Source organism: Cucurbita pepo, chromosome 11 (genome assembly GCF_057944985.1).
Source record: "Cucurbita pepo subsp. pepo isolate OVF chromosome 11, ASM5794498v1, whole genome shotgun sequence".
Classification (NCBI taxonomy): Eukaryota; Viridiplantae; Streptophyta; class Magnoliopsida; order Cucurbitales; family Cucurbitaceae; genus Cucurbita; species Cucurbita pepo.
The window spans coordinates 5,676,127-5,697,495 of record NC_141808.1 but is presented as its reverse complement, the minus strand read 5'-3'; the positions used below and the strand labels follow the sequence as shown (position 1 = coordinate 5,697,495).

Below are 21,369 nucleotides of genomic sequence, written 5' to 3'. Positions count from 1 at the left end.
GTTGAGTTTCTTTAGCCATCAATGTCAACAATTATTCTAAATAAATGAACTGAATTAATGAAGTTTTATAAACTTTTAAAACTTTTAATGGTAGATAAATAATATAATAATCAAATTAAATAATAAATTATATATGTTATGTTTTAACGCTACTCTAAATAACCTAAAAATATACCATTTATTAAAATTTAATGTTTGCAAATTATTGGTTGGTGTAAGTAAGCCCAATTCTTCTAATATTTGCGGCCCAAACAACATAAGAACAATTACGGCCCAACAACATAAGAACAATTACGGCCCATCCGATCCTTTTCCAGAAAACCCTAAAAAAGCTTACCAGTTACCACCCTCTCCCTCTCTTGTTTATTCGTTTCTCTCATATCCTCAGTTGCCACCGCCGTTCGCATCACATTTCTTCTTCTCACGGCTTCTACAAATGGTACTTCTTCTATTACCATAATTCTCTGCCCTGCATTTTAATGGCGCTTTTGTATCACTGTTGAAATTTCTGTTGAATCCACTTGCTCTGGTGCTTTGTTCTTGCTGATTTATCTTCGGGATCATGGCCGAGTTTTGGTTCTACACAATTAACAACTTGTTTTACTCATTCATGCTAGTGATCTCTAAATGTTTGGCAATCTGCTGAGTTTATTTTTAGAGTACTTTGCGAATGTTAAAGATCTCCAGCAGTTGTGGTGAGTTTTTACTTGGATTTTTTAGTCTTCATCTTGTTGAATAATGAACTGAGATTCGGGTGCTGGTAAGAATGTGGATGAGATTGCTCGATTCAAGTGTGTGTTCTTCGACCTTGTTATTTTGTTTACTATTTCTTGGTGCAAAAGGTTAAATCTCTTTGCTTCCTTTATACGTTTCTGTTTGAACCAACTGCGAAAGCCTTTTGTGATACATTACTGAATCATTTTGTCCGAGTAGTTCTATTCCATGCCATCTATGGCATGTTTGTTATAATAGTGTAGTAGTTGATTGAATACCTTAACTGAGTTGGATTTGTATGTTTGGAGTTGTTATTGGAGATAAAAGAGCTGATTTTGGGTATGTATGTATGTATGTGTTGTTGGATGGACAGCCGAAGCAAATCCATGAGATAAAGGACTTCCTTCTGACTGCAAGAAGGAAGGATGCGCGGTCAGTTAAAATCAAGAGGAGCAAGGATGTAGTGAAGTTCAAGGTTCGGTGCTCAAAGTACCTTTACACGCTCTGCGTCTTTGACTCTGAGAAGGCTGATAAATTGAAGCAGTCTCTTCCACCAGGTATTCATTCATTCATTCATTCATTCATTCATTCTTTTAGGTTCTTTTCAAGTACGTTATGTTGTTGAAGCCTTTTATTTAATTTTATACATACTTTTGGTTTAAACTGCTGTAGGTTTGAGTGTGCAAGATCTTTGAACAAAGTAGTGTGTGTGGTTGTGGGTGATCTTTCTTTGCACAAAATCAATCAGGAGGATGAAGAGAAAAACGTTTGGCAGTATTCCGTCTATTACTTTCTTATTTATTTTCAACCATTGAATGAATGTCTTGTTTAGGATTTTTATAGGGACTGCTGGTGTTCTCGGCATAAATAGGACTTACAGTACCTTTTCAAAATGTTCAACCGTCTGAGATCGGTACGTCGTTGATTCCATTCCTTTGCTTCAATTATCATTAGCCCTCTTTTTTTTTTTTTTTTTTTTTTTTTTGCCCCTTCTGTCCAACAAAAATGTTATGAAGGTATTCCTTCTCTGTTTGTTTGTTCGATAACCAAACATCATTTTCTGTTCATTCAAAAAGGTTAACTCTTCATATGTAACAAAAGAAAAGCAAACATAAAGAGTCAGTAAAAGTAATTCATCCAATTCCTAATCATATGAACAGGCTAGAATTACTCGGACAAAATAGGAACGTAATGGTTTGTTCTTCCCAATAATAATAGGAACGTTATGGTTTCTCATGCAGTTGAAATGTGGCTAAAATATGAAAAATGTCATCAATATCCTCAAAAAAAAACTATGAAAATAACAGAAATTTCATAGAATATGCCATTTGAAGTTAAGATAAATGAAGATGGTTATTGTTAGAATTAAGATAGAGTATCACTTTGAGGCATTAAATTATTAGGAATTTTCATGCGTCTGTTCGTAGTACAATGTACGGAGAGATGTTGCATTCAGAAGTGGATCCGCTTTTTGAACATTCATAGAAGCTATTATTGTTTCATTGAAGGTTGTTTCTGCAGAAGAGATGTTGCTTGTTGCTTGATAGTATGTTATTAAGTTGTACTTCAAGAAATCGTTGGGATCAATAGCATTTTTTAGAAGGAAAGAGAAAAAAAAAAACCAAAGAGAAAAAACAAAACTGATATATAAATAATATCATAACAAAAGCAGATAAATATTCAAGACTCTACTTGTGCAAAATTCTAATGTTCGCATGAAGTCGACTTGGATGTTAAAAAACAAAATCGAACTTTCATTAAGGAAACTTAAGCTAATCAAGTAAGTAACCTTACTTTTGGAATTAGACAGTTGAATGATGTATGATGGTGCATGCTTTGTCCCCTCACACACCATGTTGTTTGTGTTGTGTATGTGTTTTATGTAATGTGACATGATGCTATGATTTGTATGCATGTGATAATCATTACGTCATGTTGTAAATGAAAGGAATTACTATGTACTTCATGTTATGTATTGTTTCGTAAAGTTATGTGATGGATCATATGATCATTGTCATGTATACACGATGCATATATGAAATATTTCATGGATGAAAAGATAAAGGAGATGAGATTAATATTATGTTATGAATGAAAATCATGAAACCTCGTGCTTGTATGTAATCATGTGCACTAAAATACTTCCACATTATGTTATGTTAGTACAGATCTGTACTTTTGATATTTATGTTCGTCATGATATCATGCGGATTTTTCCTGTTTTGTGACACTCGTGGTGTGTAATTGCGTTGTGTCCAACCAAGTCAGGAACAAGAGATACGTATACGAGCCCGCCTGGTGGGCCCATGTGCGCGTACGTGGGCTGTGTGTGAAGGAGTATCATGCATCCAACCAACCCTGTCTAGAATTGAAATGTTACAGTTTTAAAAGATAGGTTCCTAATCATATTATGTGTAATTGCATTATTAATCTTGGGATGACTTACTGAATATTTCTTAAAATACACAAGTTACATACTACCTTAAGCGCCCCTACACTGAATATTTCTTAAAATACACAAGTTACATACTACCTTAAGCGACCCTACACGACATGAATGCGGGAATAGGAATAATAGGAATAACCATATAAGTAAAGGGTAGTAATGTGCATTTTCATGTTAGTAGTTGATAGGTTCTTTCTTCATATTTTATGTTAAAATAAACTTAAAATAAACTATGTTATTTACGATTTCTTATTATAAAGGAATGTATTTTAAAAGTGTTTATTGTGAATTTTTTACAATTTCTTATTTTAAATGAATGTATTTTAAAAGTGTTTATTATAATTTTTTTTAATATATCTTTAAAACATGGATGTGTAACATCACTAAGCAAAAAAAAAAAAAAAATTAGGGACTTCATAATTTTATCTTCAAAACTTGGTAGCAAATAAATGACTTTAAATATTCAATTTTATCGTCTACAAGCTTATGGATCAACAAACATTTAGTACAGGTAGGGAGATTCTTTATTATTTTAGCTCTTTGACAATTAAAAAAAAACTCCTAAAACCGTGAATACAAAATTTAATTTAATTGGTAGAAAATTCGAAAACTGTGAAAAATTTTGAGTTGGTCCAAAAAAAAAAACCCTCATCCCCCGGACCATGTAGACCGTACACCTGACCAAAAATGTCCAACGGCAAAACTCATTCGTAGCCTACCGAATTCTGATAAGCAAAAGTAACCTTTCGAAGGTGGGATGTTTGAACAGAAGGGGCAAAAAAAAAAAAAAAAAATGTAGGGCTAATGATAATCGAAGTTTGGAATGGACTCAACGACGAACCAATCTCAGACGGTCGAAAATTTGAAAAGGTTCATAGAATAAAAGAAACACAGTCCTATTAATGCCAAGAACACCAGCAGTCCCTATAAAAATTAAGACATTCATTCATTCATTCAATGATTGAAAATAAATAAGAAAAGAAATAGACTGACTACTGCCAAACGTTTTTCTTTTCAGCCTCCTGATTGATTTTGTTCAAAGAAAGGTCACCCACACTACTTTGTTCAAAGATCTTGCACACTCAAACCTACAGCAGTTTAAACCAAAAATATGTATAAAATTAAATAAAAGGCTTCAACAACATAACGTACTTGAAAAGAACCTAAAAGAATGAATGAATGAATGAATGAATGAATACCTGGTGGAAGAGACTGCTTCAATTTATCAGCCTTCTCAGAGTCGAAGACGCAGAGAGTGTAAAGGTACTTTGAGCACCGAACCTTGAACTTCACTACATCCTTGCTCCTCTTGATTTTAACTGACCGCGCATCCTTCCTTCTTGCAGTCAGAAGAAAGTCCTTTATCTCATGGATTTGCTTCGGCTGTCCATCCAACAACAACACATACATACATACCCAAAATCAACTCTTTTATCTCCAACAACAACTCCAAACATACAAATCCAACTCGGTTCAGGTATATTTAATCAACTACTACAAATCAACTATCGTCACAAGGTTTAATGTTTCAGTGCACTACCTGAAACAGATTGCTCTCGCAACACTATTATAACAAACATAGCAGAGATGGCATAGAATAGAATTACTCGGACCAAATAATTCAGTAATGGATCAAAAAAGGCTTTTCCAATTGGTTCAAACAGAAACGTAAAAAGGAAGCAAAGAGATTTAACCATTTGCACCAAGAAATAGTTTACAAAATAACAAGGTCGAAGAACACACACTTGAATCGAGCAATCTCATCCACATTCTTACCAGCACTCGAATCTCAGTTCATTATTCAACAAGTTGAAGACTAAAATCCTAGTACAAACTCACCACAACTGTTGGAGATCTTTAACATTCGAAAAGTATTCTAAAAATAAACTCAGCAGATTGCCAAACATTTAGAGATCACTAGCATGAATGAGTAAAACAAGTTGTTAATCGTGTAGAACCAAAACTCGGCCATGACGCCCAACACAAATCAGCAACAACAAAGCAGCAGAGCAAGTGGATTCAACAGAAATTTCAAGAGTGATCAAAAAAAAAAAAAGCGCCATTAAAATGCAGGGAAGAAAATTGTGGTAATAGAAGAAGTACCATTTGTAGGAGCCGTGAGAAGAAGAAATGTGATGCGAACGGCACTGGCAACTGAGGATATGAGAGAAACGAATGAACAAGGAAGGGAGAGGATGGTAACTGGTAAGCTTTTTTAGGGTTTTCTGGAAAAGGATCGGATGGGCCGTAAATCTTGCTATGCACGTTGGGCCCCAAATATTACAAGAATTGGGCTTACGTGGATCAACCAATAAATTTGCAAAGAAATTGTATGTTTTTAGGTTACTTAGACTACGTTGTCCGCTTGGTTGGATTGAGTCGGGTTTGATCATTTTATAGACCTAATGTTCGTTAAAGAATGAACTCAATCCATCCGAAATCATAAATTTCTTTAACTAGGCTAGTTTGGGTTGTTCAAGTCACTTATTAAATTACTTGGTGAATTAGTGAATTTTATAGAATAAACCTCTAATAAATTTATTGGTATTGTCTTTGTATCAATGACAGAAGCGTGGGTTAAAAACCCTGAACGAATCGAATTGTTCGAGATTTAAGTAACGTTAAAATAATCTACTAAATGAAATTTGTTGTGCATGAAATTTTAATGCAACATATTATGGCATGTCAATATCATATATAAAAATTTGTGGCTATTAGACCGTGTTGAGTAGCTAAACCAAATGACCATAATACCCCTAAGGTAACTTATTTTTGGTTCATGATCCAAATGACCTTCAACTTTATGAGACCTTATTTCATTGTTTTTAAGGATTATGTTAATTTTGAGAATCATTGGATCATGTTTGGAGCTTGAACCAAGTTTAAGATGCAAAAATGACCAAAATGCCCTTATGAAATTACCTTTGGTTCGAGACCTAAATAGCCTCCAAATACAATGAAACTTTGTAATAGGTTTTATTTTACGATAATTTATTGGAACATGTTTAGAGGCTAAACTAAGAATTAAGGGTAAAATGGTCAAAAAGTCCAAGATGTTTCCATGTCTCAACATTTTCTAAATGACTTGCTACTTGTTGTGAGGCCTATTTCTAAGAATATAAATATATATTCAAGATTTGAAGTTGTTCAGAGAAAATTTAAAGGAAAAGGCCTCAAGTAACTCTTGCTCACTATCCCAACTCTTTTAGAATTTTCTAAATATCACATTATAACTTGATGACATTTTAAATGATTCATGCATGTTGTGATCGGTTCATAAGTTATGTGGAGTTCAAGAATTTATGCCTCAAGAAATTAAGAACCTTAGAAATTTATAGAATGCTTTAAGATTGAGAACTAAGGGAAAATATCACAAAAGCTCTACATCCACTCCGATGCAGAATACTAGGTACCACTAAAAAACATAGACCTAGGTTCTTAGACTCATAAACTTCTAGACCTCCCACGGTACAACATGTTCATAACTCAAAGTACATACCTTGGAACGTAATAAGTCTTAGATGTAGATTTTTAGACTATGCTGCTTGGAACGTAACAAGCCTTGAACATAGGTATTCAAACTATACTTCTTGGTACATAGGAAGTCTTGGGTGTAGGTTTTCATACCGTATAGCAGGGAACACATGAAGCCTTGGATGCGGGTTTAGACTACATTGTTTGGAACCCAATAAGCCTTGGATGTAGGTTTTTAGACTACGCTACTTGGAACGTAAGAAGTTGTAACGATCGGTCTTCGACGCATCGAATCACCGGTTGCCACGTGGACTCAAGAGTAAAAACCTTTCAATACTTCTAGTTGTTTGAACAGGGGACTAAAAGTTAAAAGTTGCCAGATATACATTTCAAAAATCGAAACATACTACAAAACGCATAACGAGAATTTGCAGAGTCACATCAAAAGGAAACGGTTGCAAAATATTGCGTGTTTTTCCAAAAACATCAAAATCATAACCAAAACGACATGAGAGGAGAGGACTCAATCTATGGGCCCCTTCTCCAGCTGCACAACTCCACACGTTCCCGCCATCGACCCGGATCTACTTTTCACCTAAAAAATAGAAACAACACGGAATGAGTATATACAAATTCTCAGTAAGCAACCTGCTCGTAAGCTCTTGTTGAACTTAGCCCTATTCACGGGATCTTAAACTTTGTGCTTGAATAGTCGCTAGTAAGAGACCTAGTGGTGTCTGGCAACGTCTAACTGTTCCTAAGATCAACCACTACCTGCCACTATGGCTCGCTAGGCCGGGTCAGTAACTACCTGTCTTACGCCCTTGTCGGCTCAGATAAGTAAAACTACCTGTCTTAGGAACAGTAACTACCTGTCACTATGCCACTCGGCTTGATCAATAAAAAGACCATGGCTCGTCCCACTAAGCACCTCTGATAGGTTACCACGGTAATATACTATGATTTTCCTCAATCCCTTGTGGGTGACTACTAAAACAGTATACTGTCGCCTACATTATTCATAACTTATGATAACTAGCACATAATAAATGGTCCAACTCACAAAGGGCACAATGGGCTACCCAAGAATCACGGCAACAACACGTCACCATACTAAATCACGTAATAACCATCTATCTCAACATAAAAACATACCAGTCCAGACGCCTATTAGAAATTTCACATTCATGCCAACGAAACTATATAACCATAACGACAATCAAAGTATAACTAAACACATTATCGAAGTACCACCTCCATGAACTAAAGTTATCCATCCCTAAATGCCGTACTAAATTATTTGCCCACAAACCCAAACCGACGCCTACAAGCAATTACTTAAAAACTTGCTCCAGATGGTTACTTACCTAATCGTAGACTTTCTAAAACTTTATCAAGCCTTCAAGTGTCCACTCGACTAAGCTAATTGGAATTTTCCTATAAATAAGGCATTATGGAATATGTGAGTAGAATAAAGATGAATCAAATGGTGTGAAATGAAAAGAAAAATTCGGGTTTTCGGTTCTGTACAAGTGGGTCGAGTCGGTCCAACGGGTTGGGTCAGGCCGTGCCCCACGATTTTTGGCCTCTTCTTCCCACCTTCTTCTTTATCTTTCTTTCCTCTCAACACCCCATGTCTTCTTCTTCATGAGGACTCATCGACTTCCCTCGACCATAACCTAGGTACACCGACCCAGTGAAACATATTAGGGTTTTTGGAAAGGAGCAATGAAAATCACACCACTAGGGCTTCCCGTCAGCGCTCTCCCTTTCTCAACCGTTCGGCCCCACCATTGTTGACGAGCGCTTCAAGCCTCATCGTTCATCTCCTCCGCTCCACCCCTCCTCTGTTTTTCTTCTTCTTTCTTTTGGTTTCCTTTCTTCCTTTCTTTTTCCTCTCTTTTCTTTTCTTTTTTTTTAAACCCCCTAAAAGAGTAGTACAACTGGCCTTTCTCTCTCCTCACTTAATGTCAGCTATACGTCTCTTACAATCTTCCCCCCTAAGAAATTTCATCCCCGAAAGTTCCTAATCCCAGAACAACACGGGGTACTTGGCCCTCATCTCGCTCTCTAACTATCAGGTTGCTTCCTCAACGCGATGGGTATTCCATACCACCTTGACAAGCGATATCTCCTTGTTTCTAAGCTTCTATATTTTTATGGCTACAATCCCTCAAAGGAAGATTTGCATACTCAATCACATGAGAAGGATCTGGGGTGTACCTACGCAACATAGACACGTGGAACACATTGTGAACAATAGCTAGAGCAGGAGGCAAGGCTAGTCGGTACGCCACAGGACCAACTCTCTCCAGGACGTTGAAAGGACTGATAAATCTTGGGCTCAGCTTGTCCTTCTTCCTAAACCTCATTACCCCTCTCATGGGTGACACTCTTAAGGATGTGATCGCCAACAACAAATTCTAGAGCTTTGCGACGCGTGTTTGCATAACTCTTTTGTCGGCTCTATGCAGTCTGAATTCGTACTCTGATCTTTTGCACTGCTGCATTCGTTTGTTGGACTAATTTTGCCCTAATAGTTGTCGCTTTCCCACTTCTTCCCAGAAAGTTGGAGACCGACACCTTCGCCCATACAAGGCCTCAAAAGGTGCCATCTATATGGTCATCTGGTAACTATTATTATATGCAAATTCTATAAGGTGCAGGTATTCGTCCCAACCACAAGCAAAGTCAATCACGCATGCTCGTAACATGTCTTCTAGGACCTGGTTCAGCCTCTCGGTTTAGTCGTCAGTCTGAGAGTGGAACGCTCTGCTGAATCTGAGTTGGGTCCCCATTGCTTTTTGCAAACTTTTCCAAAAGTGGGAGGTAAAATATGAATCTCTATCTGACACAATAGAGACTGGAATCTCATGCAATCTGACAATTTGTTCCAAATATAACTTCGCTCATTTATCCCCTATGTAAGTAGCCTTACCTGGGATAAAGTGGGCAGATTTCGTCAGTCTATGAATAATCACTCAAATAACCGTGTATCCCTTCGAGGTCTTAGGGTAGTCCGGTTACGAAGTCCATGGCTATATCCTCCCACTTCCACTGTGGGATGTCTAGGGGTTGTAGTAAGCCTGAGGGTCTCTATCTAGGGGCTTTCACCTGTTGACAAGTGAGACATCTACTAACTTTGAGGGCAACATCCCGCTTCATCCCTGGCCATCAATAAGACTTCTTCAGGTCACGATACATCTTGGTACTACTAGGGTGTACTGAATACAGAGATTCATGTGCTTTAGTCAGGAGGTCTTCTTTGATCTGTCCATCTGCGAGGACACATAGTCGCCCCTTCCATAGTAATCCTCCTTCGGAAGACATAGTAAATCCTTCCTGTTAAGGATATTTAGTAATAAATTATACTTTCCCGTATATATTATATTTGATATTTTATTATAAGACAAATATCTAATATTTGCCTTATTACCATAGGTATCTTCCCATTTATTGTTATTTCTATTTATTACTATTTCCATATCCTTGTAATTTATTTGATTATAAATAAGATAACTTTCACACCATTTAAGTGTGGTGGATTAATCAAACATTCACATGGTATTAGAGCCCTTTTCGGTTTAACAACCTCGATCCCTTATTTTCAATGGCTTTTGAAATCTTCTACTGTTCTTCTCCACCACCACTGCTGGCTTTGACGCCGCAGGAGCAGTCGTCATGGCTGCCACATGCAGAGCCGATTGATTACTCTTCGGCTCCACCCTTTTGACCTCCAAATCATCCTTCGCCATACTCTGTACATACAACCTCACCTTTTCCAAACATAGTCTCTTTCATTTTCTTCCCAATTTCCCTTTATTCTTCATCCTTCACAGAAACCCTAATCTTAGGATCTTCATCAGCATTCCTCTTCGGAAATATACAGAATCTCGATAAGCCTATCGACCTTTTTGCAGAGATTTACCTTTGGAATCTAGGCGCCGCACTGGCATCTTCGCCAACCAAGTTGCCGCCGTCCTTCTCGCCAAAATTGGCTCCTTCGCCCCAATGTGGCGACTCTTCCGGCTGCCCTTCTTGCCAAAATTGGCTCCTTCGCCCAATGTGGCGACTCTTCCGGCTTCAACATTGTCTTTGTCCCTTGCTCTAGGTTTCTCCTTCTACTTCTTGGGGTTAGACATATTCTCACCATAGCCAAGGCAGCATCATCGCTAAGCGACAATCCCTCTTCATGGGTTAGACATATTCTCGTCGAAGCCAAGGCAGCATCGCCGCTAAGCAGCAATCCCTCTGCAATTTTCGATGGCCAAGAAAGTGTTTCTCTACGCCTCCTCTGAACCAGGTTGTTGACATCTTCACGAAAAGTGTTTCTCAACCTCTTTGAATTTTTCAGATCCAAGCTTCACGTTCGTTCAAATCCGACGCTCAGCTTGCGGTGGGGTGTTAAGAATATTTAGTAATAAATTATACTTTCCCGTATATATTATATTTGATATTTTATTATAAGACAAATATCTAATATTTGCCTTATTACCATAGGTATCTTCCCATTTATTGTTATTTCTATTTATTACTATTTCCATATCCTTGTAATTTATTTGATTATAAATAAGATAACTTTCACACCATTTAAGTGTGGTGGATTAATCAAACATTCACACTTCCTCTCTCTCTACCTCATCATGTTAGCAAATCAAGTACAAGCGAGGGTCGTTGCTCTGAGCATTTATGATTCGCTGCCTCAGATCTGGCTAGACCCTAAGTTAACTCAATCTTCCTATTGCGCCTCTTGCCATTACTTCTATTCCAGCTTTTGTCATATCCTCCTGCAACGTATACTCCCTTGTAATTAACGCCGAAGAGTGAGTGGTCTTTCTACTCAGAGCGTCATCTACGTCGTTAGCTTTACCTGGGTGATACATTATTTCAAGGTTATAGTCCTTGACTAACTCCAACCAGCGCCTTTGTCTCATGTTGAGTTCCTTTTGAGTGAAGAAGTATTTCAGGCTCTTGTGATCGATGAAAATTTGTATACGCTCTCTGTACAGGGAGTGTCTCCATATCTTAAAAGCAAATACTACAGCGGCGAACTCCATGTCATGCGTCGAGTAGTTTCTCTCGTAATCCTTTAACTGTCTCGAAGCATAGGCTATGACTTTGCCATTCTGCATCAGGACACAACCTAGGCCTTTTCTTGACGCATCGCTCTAGACCACAAAATTGTCTGAGCTATCTGGTACTGCAAGTACCGGCGCTGTAACCAGTCTGTGCTTGAGTTTCTTGAAACTTTGCTCACATGCACTATCCCACAGAACGTCTTTCCTTTCCTCGTTAGTTGTGTGTGACTGGCTGCTATTTTGGAGAAATCCTGAATAAATCTTCTATAGTATCCAGCTAAACCTAAGAAGCTCCTCACTTCGGTTGCTGAGGTAGGTCGGGGCCAATCTATAATTGTCTCAACTTTGGTTGGATCCACTGATATGCCCTTTCTAGACACAACATGCCCTAAGAAGGTCACTTCTTGTAACAAGAATTCACACTTGAAAAACTTGGCATAAAGTCGATGTGCCCTTAGCCTTGACAACACTTGACGTAAATGCGTTTCGTGCTCCCCGTCAGTCTTGGAGTATACTAATATGTCATCAATGAATACTATGACAAACGTATCCAGGAAGTCCTTAAACACACTATTCATAAGGTCCATGAACGCTGCTGGGGTGTTCGTCAAGTCAAAAGACATCACAGTGAACTCATAGTGATCATATCGACTCCTGAAAGCCGTCTTGGGGATGTCGCCTTCCTTGATCCTCAACTGGTGGTACCCTGATCGCAGGTCACTCTTCAAAAATACTGATGCACCTCGTAGTTGGTCAAACTGATCATCAATGCGAGGCAATGGGTATTTGTTTTTTGTTGCTACTTTATTCAATGTTCTGTAGTCAATGCACAATCTCAGAGTCTTGTCTTTCTTCTTGACAAACAGTATTGGGCCCCCCATGGCGACACACTTGGCCTGATAAAACCTCGATCTACTAGATCTTGTAACTACTCTTTAAGTTCTTTGAACTCGGCGGGAGCCATCCTGTACGGTGCCTTGGATATTGGGGTGGAACCTGGCTCCAGCTCAATTGCAAAGTCTCTGTCCCTGACTGGCAGTAACCCCGGCAGCTCTTCTGGAAACACATCCACGAACTCCTGTACAACAGGCACATTTATCACACTGCTTGTACCCCGCCTCATGTCTGATACGCTTGCCGACCAAGCCCAAGCTCCTCGATCAACTAACTTTCTTGTTTTTAGAGTAGAGATAATCCTTGGGTTGTTTTGAGAATCCACACCTTTAAACTTAAAGCTCTGTCCGTTAGGTGGCCTAAGGATTACCTCTCTAGCCCTGCAATCGATAATTGCGTGGTTCTCAATCAGCCAGTCCATGTCGAGGACACGTCGAAATCACTCATGTCAAGAACAATTAACACTACCTTCCAAGGTCACCCTGCTATTACTATTTGACTTGCTCGCACTCTCTCATCAGTTACTAAAATTTCCCCTGACGGCGTAGACACTGACAATCGATATCCTAAGGGCTCTAGTCCTAACCGTGCATATCTTACAAAGGTACTAGATATAAACGAGTGTGTGGACCCAAAGTCACACAATACACAAGCATGAAAGCCAATTACTAGTAAGGTACCTGTCACCACGGTGTCCATGTTATCTGCTCCTTTCCCGGTAGTTGCCCTAGCAGTACCACAGTTTTGCACCATGCCCCCTCTGCCTCCTTGGCATGACCCTGATGCTCTATTCTCCTCTTGATGCCTCCTATGAGGGCAATCAACTTTCTTATGGTCGCTTTTACCTGTTAGATAAAACCTGAGTTTTTCCTTACTTAGATTCACACGATTTCATTAGTTGATTGAATACCTCCGTTTGACCATTTGACAAACACGTCGAATGGATTACCAAAGTTTTAGACGGCAATTTTGTAGGAAGTGGCACAGATTTAGTTGGCCACTCTCCAGCCATTTTTAGGATAAATTATATTTAAATAGTTAAATCTGTTTAGAAGATTTAACCACCTGATTTTAAGCACAGTCAAAATTTCAGCAATTCTCTCTCTTTGTTATTTTACGCGTTTTATTTTCTTCCAACAACTTTCCGTCAACGATTTCCTCTCACCGAAAAGAAAAGGATTCCCTGGCCGATTATCGAAATACAACATTACCACAATGAAATCATGCATCAGAACCTACCCTGTGTCACAATCCGCAATACGATTGTGCCCCAAGTAAGTCATCGAGGATGATGACTAAGTTAAGTGGGGGAGAATATCCCAACCATACTATGAAGAGAGTAGGTTGTGACCCTCACGTCATGACAAGCAAAGCAAGGTCCCTCAAGAGACCCCCATCTGGCCACATATGGGCCTATATAGAAGAGTGCCATGATGCGATCGAGGAGGACAGTGCATCATCCAACACACCACCACGCGAAGTGGGCATTGAAGACAAGTTGAGACATAAGCAAGATAGAGACAACGAATAGACAAGAGGGGCAAAGATAGGCTTGTTGAAGGGCCGGGTATGGTCCTTGGCATTAACCTCGAAAGTCGGGGTTTTGAAAGGAATTTGGGCATGTGGTTCTAGAATTAAGTCTGTCCATATGAAATATGAATTCTCCCCAAGTTTGGTGTCAATCAGACACCGGACGGACAATGCACGACATCGTATGACCGTTCACCAAAATCATGTCTACACCTGGAAGATTGAAAATGATCAAAATGTACTATAGGGGTACCATGGTGTTAACTCTCCACCACCCCTGGGCCCTGTGGCTTAAGTAAACTACCTTGTGGCACATACGTGTGTCACAGTGTGGGCGAGCGTGCCAAGACGAGTGTCTCAGGCGACTTCCTTTGCAATGGGTTTTTGAAGAACAGTACCGGACGACTCGGGTGTGCCGGTATTGCGCCCCAGTCCACATGTTGGAGGTTGCTACATACACCCGCTATCTGGTACAGTATCCGTAAATGACTCGGCATGGACACGAGAGGGCTAATGACTCGGCATGGACACAGGAGGGCTAATGACTCGTAGAACCCGGATGGATGGATGTTTAGGAAGTCCCGATGAGATGAACGACACGCTTGCCATTCTCGATGGCATAATCGAGCGAGATATGATGGCCGATGACATTCCGAGACTCGGGATGGCGTCAAGACATATAGACCCCATCGATGGAGATCGAGATGACAAGATGAGATGCGACGTTGCATTGAGAGACCTTGGCCCGAGCAGAGACAAGATCGAGCCGGATGACCTGGCCTAGTGTAGAGGCAAGTTGATTGTGTCGCAGACTATTGAAGATGCACGCGCAGGCGGCGTGAGTGGTCGAGCAAGCTTGGATTCCGCACGAGCGATGTTCGATTGGCGAAGACAAACCTCGCCTAAGGTCCTACGAAGCCACAAAGTCGGGGCAAAAAATATATATGGGGCTTAATTCCCCTTAAGGCTGGTTGTGATCGTGTCAAGATCACGACGCCGCATGGTAAAAAATGTAGGACCGTGACACCCTACACTCCCTTGTATGTCTAGTACCACAAATGGAGCAAGTGGGCCTCTCAAGTCTAGGGGCCTCAATTCTAACGCCCCGCTGCCTCTCTGCTAGAGGTGGCCTATGTTATTTCCCTCTGTCCTCGGGTCGTGACGCCCTGTCAGGACGCTCGCTCCATTCTCGCTTACCCTGGAGATTCCTCTAATTTCCAATCCTCCTGAGCATCTTTTGGAGTTAGAACGTCCATCATGGTAGCAACATTTAAGGCGGCAGCATATGTAGTAGGTGCTACTGCCTCCACAGTTCCTTAGATTTCTTGTCGAAGACCTGCAATAAATCTTCGTATTCATTTTTCCTCCGTATCAACCTGATCTGATGCAAATTGGGACAATCGGATCAGTTCCCTGTCGTACTCCTCGACCGTCTTATTTCCTTGCTTTAGGTTAAGGAAGGCGGCCTCGTTGCTATACTGACTTACTGGTGGGTAATACTTGTAGAAGAACGCCCTCTTCATTCATGCCAACATATCTACTCTCCATCCTCGTCTCCACTCCTCAACATTCTTTTAGCACCCTTCCACCAAAAGTGGGCCTCACCCCTAAGCACGTAAGAGGCACAATTCACTTTTTGATCCTCAGGGCAATTCATATGCCTGAATAGGGTCTCAATCGCTTCTACCCATGTTTCCGCCGTCATTAGATCATTTTCCTCTCCTTCGAAGGTCAGAGTCGAAAATCCCTAATGCATTTATGTTCTCTTGTTATGCCAGCACTATTTCCCCCTTGGTTGGCCCTAGTGGCCCGTATAAGTGCTTGGAGAGTCTCGTTAGAAACCAATACTAGATCTGAAGGTGGAGTTCTTGTCTGCACCTATGTCTGTACTGGCGGCGCTTGCACGTTTTCAGCCGCCTAATCCTGTGGTGCCTATTCCGGGGCTGAATCTTGAGCAAGCTTAGACTCCTCTGAAGCCCTGGTGGCTCTCTTACCCCTCCTACGTCTTCTAATCTTGGGTGCCATAGTATCTACATTGTACATAGGTTACTAGATATCCAACACCATAACAGTCTATGGATTCACATCACACCACGAAAAGTTAAACTATAATACGACTACAGCTATTGCTACTGCTTGTATCTTACTTCCTGGGTTACCTTGTTGAGGAGGAACGTGGCTACGAGCCGAGCTACAGAGGGCCCAACTGACACTCTAGTTAAGGAAGGTCTACAGGACCTAACAACCTAGGGCTCTGATACCAAAACTGTAATGACCAGTCTTTGACGCATCGAATCACGGGTTGCCACGTGGACTCAAGAGTAAAAACCTTTCAATACTTCTAGTTGTTTGAACAGGGAACTAAAAGTCTGATATACATTTCAAAAAAAAAATACTACAAAATACATAACGAGAATTCATGGAGTCACATCAAAAGGAAACGGTTTCAAAATATCGCGTGTTTTTCCAAAAACATCAAAATCATAACCAAAACGACATGGGAGAAGAGGACTCAATCTATGGGCCCCTTTTGTAGCTGCACGACTCCACATGTTCCCGCCACCGACCTGGATCTACTTTTCACTTGAAAAATACAAACAACACGGAATGAGTATATACAAATACTCAGTAAGCAACCTGATCGTAAGCTCTTGTTGAACTTAGCCCTGTTCACGAGATCTTAAACTTTGTGCTCGGATAGTCACTAGTCAGAGACCTAGTGGTGCCTGGCAACGTCTAATTTTTCCTAAGATCAGTCACTACCTGTGTCATCGAGTGAAAAAATCAGTCTCAACAGTAAACGACATTATAAAATGAGAGTGATTTTTTTCATGGTCCGATCTTATGCAATACTCATCGCATAGGACACCCCCACTCACATGTCTCCACATGTACAATTTAGTGATCACATTGTTTGAATCATATACAAAAGTGGGCCACATCCATAGTGTCCCTAGGAAAAGATACTCAGCCTTATCCCTATACGATAGATCATTTTGACTATATACTTGAACTTGATCCACTCTTATGTCTCTACATATAGTTCAAGTAATCATACTATAGCCAGAGTGTTCTTAGTTTATTGGATTTAGATTAATGATCGTAAAGTTCACTTTATTCAATAACAATCTTTACTGAATAAACATCAATAATAATTTTATTGAAAACATAATATGTTTTTGTTTACAAACTATGAGTTTTAGGACATAACACCCAACAAACTCCCACTTGGACTAAAACTCTAGTGGGGTTTTATAATGTTGAGTAGAGAGAAAGACAACGAACTAGGGCATCACATACCCATGCATTTTCTCCCACTTGCCCTAGATTACATAACTCGTAGTCCTAGATCACAAGGTGCCCTTCAAACACTTTAGCCGTGAAGGGCTTTATTAATGGATCAACAATGTTGTGCTCTGAAGCTATCTGTGTGACGATCACATCTCCTCATTGCACAATCTTCCTTATGAGAATGATATTTGCGCTCAATATGTTTTCCTTGCTTATGGCTTCTTGGTTTTTTAGAATTTGCAACTGTTCCACTGTTATACAATAAAGAGTGAAAGGCAAATACTCAGCCATACTGATTCTTTCGCTGCTTCACAAGCAGCAACATACTCAGCCTCCATGGTGGAATCAACAATGTAACCTTGTTTTATGCTTCTCCATATTATTGTTCCTCAGTTTAGAGTGAAGACAGATCCTGATGTCGATTTCCTCGAATCTACATCAGTCTGAAAATCTGAGTCAGTGTACCCTATAAGGATCAGATCCTTAGTGCCATACATTAGCATATTATCTCTCGTTCTCCTAAGATACTTGAGGATATTCTTAACGACAGTCCAATAAGCACGTCCTGGATTAGACTGATATCTACTAACAATTCCCACAACATAGCATATGTCGGGTCAAGTACATAGCATGACATACATCAGACTACCAACTACTGATGCATAGGGAATATGTCTCATATCCTTAACTTCTTGAGGTGGCTTAGGACTTTGTTCCTTCGACAAATGAACTCCGTGCCTGAAAGGTAATAATCCTTTCTTTGAGTCTTGCATCTTATATCGAACCAACATTTTTATCGATGCTAGTGTTTTGTTCTTGTGATTCCGAACAATGCCTGAGACAATGCTAGTGTTTTGTTCTTGTGATTCCGAACAATTTGGATTCCAAGAACAAACTGAGCCTCTCCCAAATCTTTCATTTGGAATTGTGTTGCTAGCCAATGCTTAATGTCAGTCAGAAACCCCACATCATTTCCATTGAGTAGGATATCGTCAACGTACAACACTAGGAAAACTACTGTAGAAACTATATTCTTGTAAACACAAGATTCGTCAACATTTTGTTTAAAGCCATAAGATTTGGTCGCAGTATCAAACCTTATATTTCAAGATCGAGATGCTTGCTTCAACCCATAAATGGATCTTTTAAGCTTGCAAACCTTTTGCTCGTGATCCTATTCAATGAACTCCCCTGGTTGAGCCATATAGTACTCTCCTCAAGATTTCCGTTTAGAAAGGCTGTCTTGACATACATTTGCCAAATTTCATAATCATAAAATGTGGCAATGGACAAAAGTATTCTAATCAATTTAAGCATAGCAACAAGAGAGAAGGTTTCTTCATAGTCCACCCCCTCTCGTTGGGTATAACCCTTTGCTATAAGTCGAGCTTTAAAGGTCTAGTACCTTACCGACTTGGTCTCGTTTCCTCTTGTAGATCCATCTGCAACCAATAGGTTTTACCCCATCTGGTTGATCTACAAGTTCCCAGACTTAATTGAAGTACATTGACTCCATTTCAAGATTCATGACTTTGATCCACTGATCTCTATCTTCATCATTCATTGCTTTTTTATAGATCAATGGATCCTCAACACTATCATCAGGTATGATGACCTGTGTTTCTGCCAAACCCAAGTAACGATGGGTTGAGTTATAACCCTCCCACTACGTCGAGGCATTCTCAACTCTTGCGAATGATGTGATTGACCAGAAGTGTCAGCTCCATCAACAACTCTTGTTGAAGGACCAGCCTGATTAACAACTCTTTTTGTTTTATCAGTAGCTTCTTTAGAAATCTCACTCAATACTAGTTTGCTGCGAGATTGATGATTTTTTACGTGGTCTTCCTCTAAGAATGTAGCGTTTGTTGATACAAACACTCTATTTTCTTGAGGGTCATAAAATAGACCACATTTCGTCTCTTTGGGGTTTCCTACGAATAGACATAATTTTAAACGACGTTCTAATTTCTTGAGGTTTTGCACCAACACATGTGCTGGCCATCCCCAAATCCTGAAGTGACGTAAACTACCTTTACGCCCTCTCCATAACTCATAAGGTGTTTCTGAAACACTCTTAGAAGGAACCATGTTCAAAATATATACAGCAGTCTCCACTGCATATCCTCAAAACGAACCAAGTAATTGAGCAAAATTCATCATAGACCAAACCAGGTCTAACAGAGTTCTATTTCTCCTTTCGGATACACTGTTCTATTGAGGCATACCAGGGGCTGAGAGTTGATACGTTATTCCATGTTCTATCATATAGTCCTAGAATCTTAAGTCCATATACTCTCTACCTCAATCTGATCGAAGTGTTTTAATAGTTTTTCCTAATAGATTCTCAACCTCAGTCTTATACCCTCTAAACTTTTCAAGAGCTTCGGACTAAGTGCCAAAGATAGGTATTAGGAGAAATCTTTTGTCGTTTATTTTGAGTTTTAGCTGTTTTAAACATCACGGTATTTAAAATAGCTTTTGTTTCGCTTGGTTTTAACGTATATAAGTTGTTTTCTAGTTTTGTAGAACAAATATGAATACCTCTTTTGCAAATGAACACTTCATTGATTTCAAAAGATACTTTATACAATTGTTCTAATAAACAAGAGATAGATATTAGATTTCTTTTTATTCCAGAAACAAAAAGTACATTATCTAATATAATGAATCTATCTCTAAAAAAACAACTTTAAATTTCCTACTGACTTGCTAAGACAACTTCTCTTGATCCAACCCTGAGTGTTATCTTGCCTTCTGCAAGCATTCTCCAGGAGCTAGTTTCCTGCAAAAAAGAACAAATATAATTTAGGGCCCCTGAATCCAGTATCCAAGTTGGGTGATCATACTCTACTAAACATATTTCAACAACTAGTAAATCATATCTACTTTGTTGTGCCTTTTCAACTTTCTTCTCTACAAGGTATTTTGGGCAATCACTTTTCCTATGCCCGTTTTTATTACAGTGGAAACATTTACTATTATCTGCATTTTGAACCTTGTGTTTGCGGTCAATAGGAATCTTATCTTTCCCCTTACCCTTTTTGTCATATGCATCCCAAACTATTCAGTTTGCATTTAAGCCGGGGTTTAGGAGACATTCCTCAATTAAAACAAATCTCAAATCATCATTTGCAAGTATTGTGTTTAGGTTTGATTTTCTTGTTGCGTAATTGTCGCCGTTTAATTTCACAGAAACGAGTAATTGTACTATTGAGCTTGACATGCTGAGATTTAAAACAAATTCTATTAGTGAATTGACTTAATCCTTTTTTTTTAATCCAATCAGATTTAGTGAGTTAGAACAACTGCTACCGAGGGGCAATCAATCACTCCTTCACTAAACCAAAACGTTCTTGACTTAAACACTAATCCCTGAATAACTCTTATTCTTATAGTGTTTTAGTTATCGCCACTTTGGTCAAGAATATACTAACTCTTAGTAATTCTTCGTAAGTGTCACCCGCCATTTTCAGACCTCAGAGATCGGCCCCAACAATGCTATCGAATGAATAAGCCAAAGTTGGGAATGGACTTAAGAAATCCTATCCATTTCTGGAGTTTGCGTTGTTTCGACTCCCATATTACGACCCTCCGAATGGGTAGTTGCTCTAGGGCAACATGCAGGCGAAACATGGGAATCTCACGGTGCAACCTAGTAGTGGAGACCATAGAATGTGTTGATATACTTCCTTCTCCCACTTACTATAAATACTTTCTCTATTCACCTTGTTATTGACTCATGCAAATACCTTCTGTATGGAGGCTGCTCCTAGGGCGACACGAGGCCGAGCATGAATCTCATGGTGCGAATTTTCAAGAGAGCGTGAAAAAGAAAATGATGTATCTTATATACCTTTTTCCTCCCACCAAGTATTTTAGACGGTTGGGTATACTTATTACTTAGGTATATTCCGGCTAATTAAATATAACCTAAGTCTA

The 21,369-nt window shown here is 39.4% G+C and overlaps 2 protein-coding genes across 2 annotated transcripts; one reads left to right on the top strand and one right to left on the bottom strand.

Annotated features, from left to right (window-relative positions):
* The first annotated feature begins 288 nt into the window (after window positions 1-288).
* Window positions 289-1,644, top strand: LOC111804942 (large ribosomal subunit protein eL38z/eL38y). Its single transcript, XM_023689779.2, has 3 exons — window positions 289-439; window positions 1,088-1,271; window positions 1,387-1,644. The coding sequence occupies exons 1-3, from the start codon at window positions 437-439 to the stop codon at window positions 1,407-1,409; spliced, it is 210 nt and encodes a 69-aa protein (XP_023545547.2). The 5' UTR covers window positions 289-436; the 3' UTR covers window positions 1,410-1,644.
* A 2,362-nt stretch (window positions 1,645-4,006) lies between these two features.
* On the bottom strand, window positions 4,007-5,422 carry LOC111805013 (large ribosomal subunit protein eL38z/eL38y). Its single transcript, XM_023689870.2, has 3 exons — window positions 5,264-5,422; window positions 4,360-4,543; window positions 4,007-4,248 (listed from the first exon to the last, which is right to left on the bottom strand). Exons 1-3 carry the CDS (start codon window positions 5,264-5,266, stop codon window positions 4,226-4,228), a joined length of 210 nt encoding a protein of 69 aa, XP_023545638.2. The 5' UTR covers window positions 5,267-5,422; the 3' UTR covers window positions 4,007-4,225.
* Between the last annotated feature and the right edge of the window lie 15,947 nt (window positions 5,423-21,369).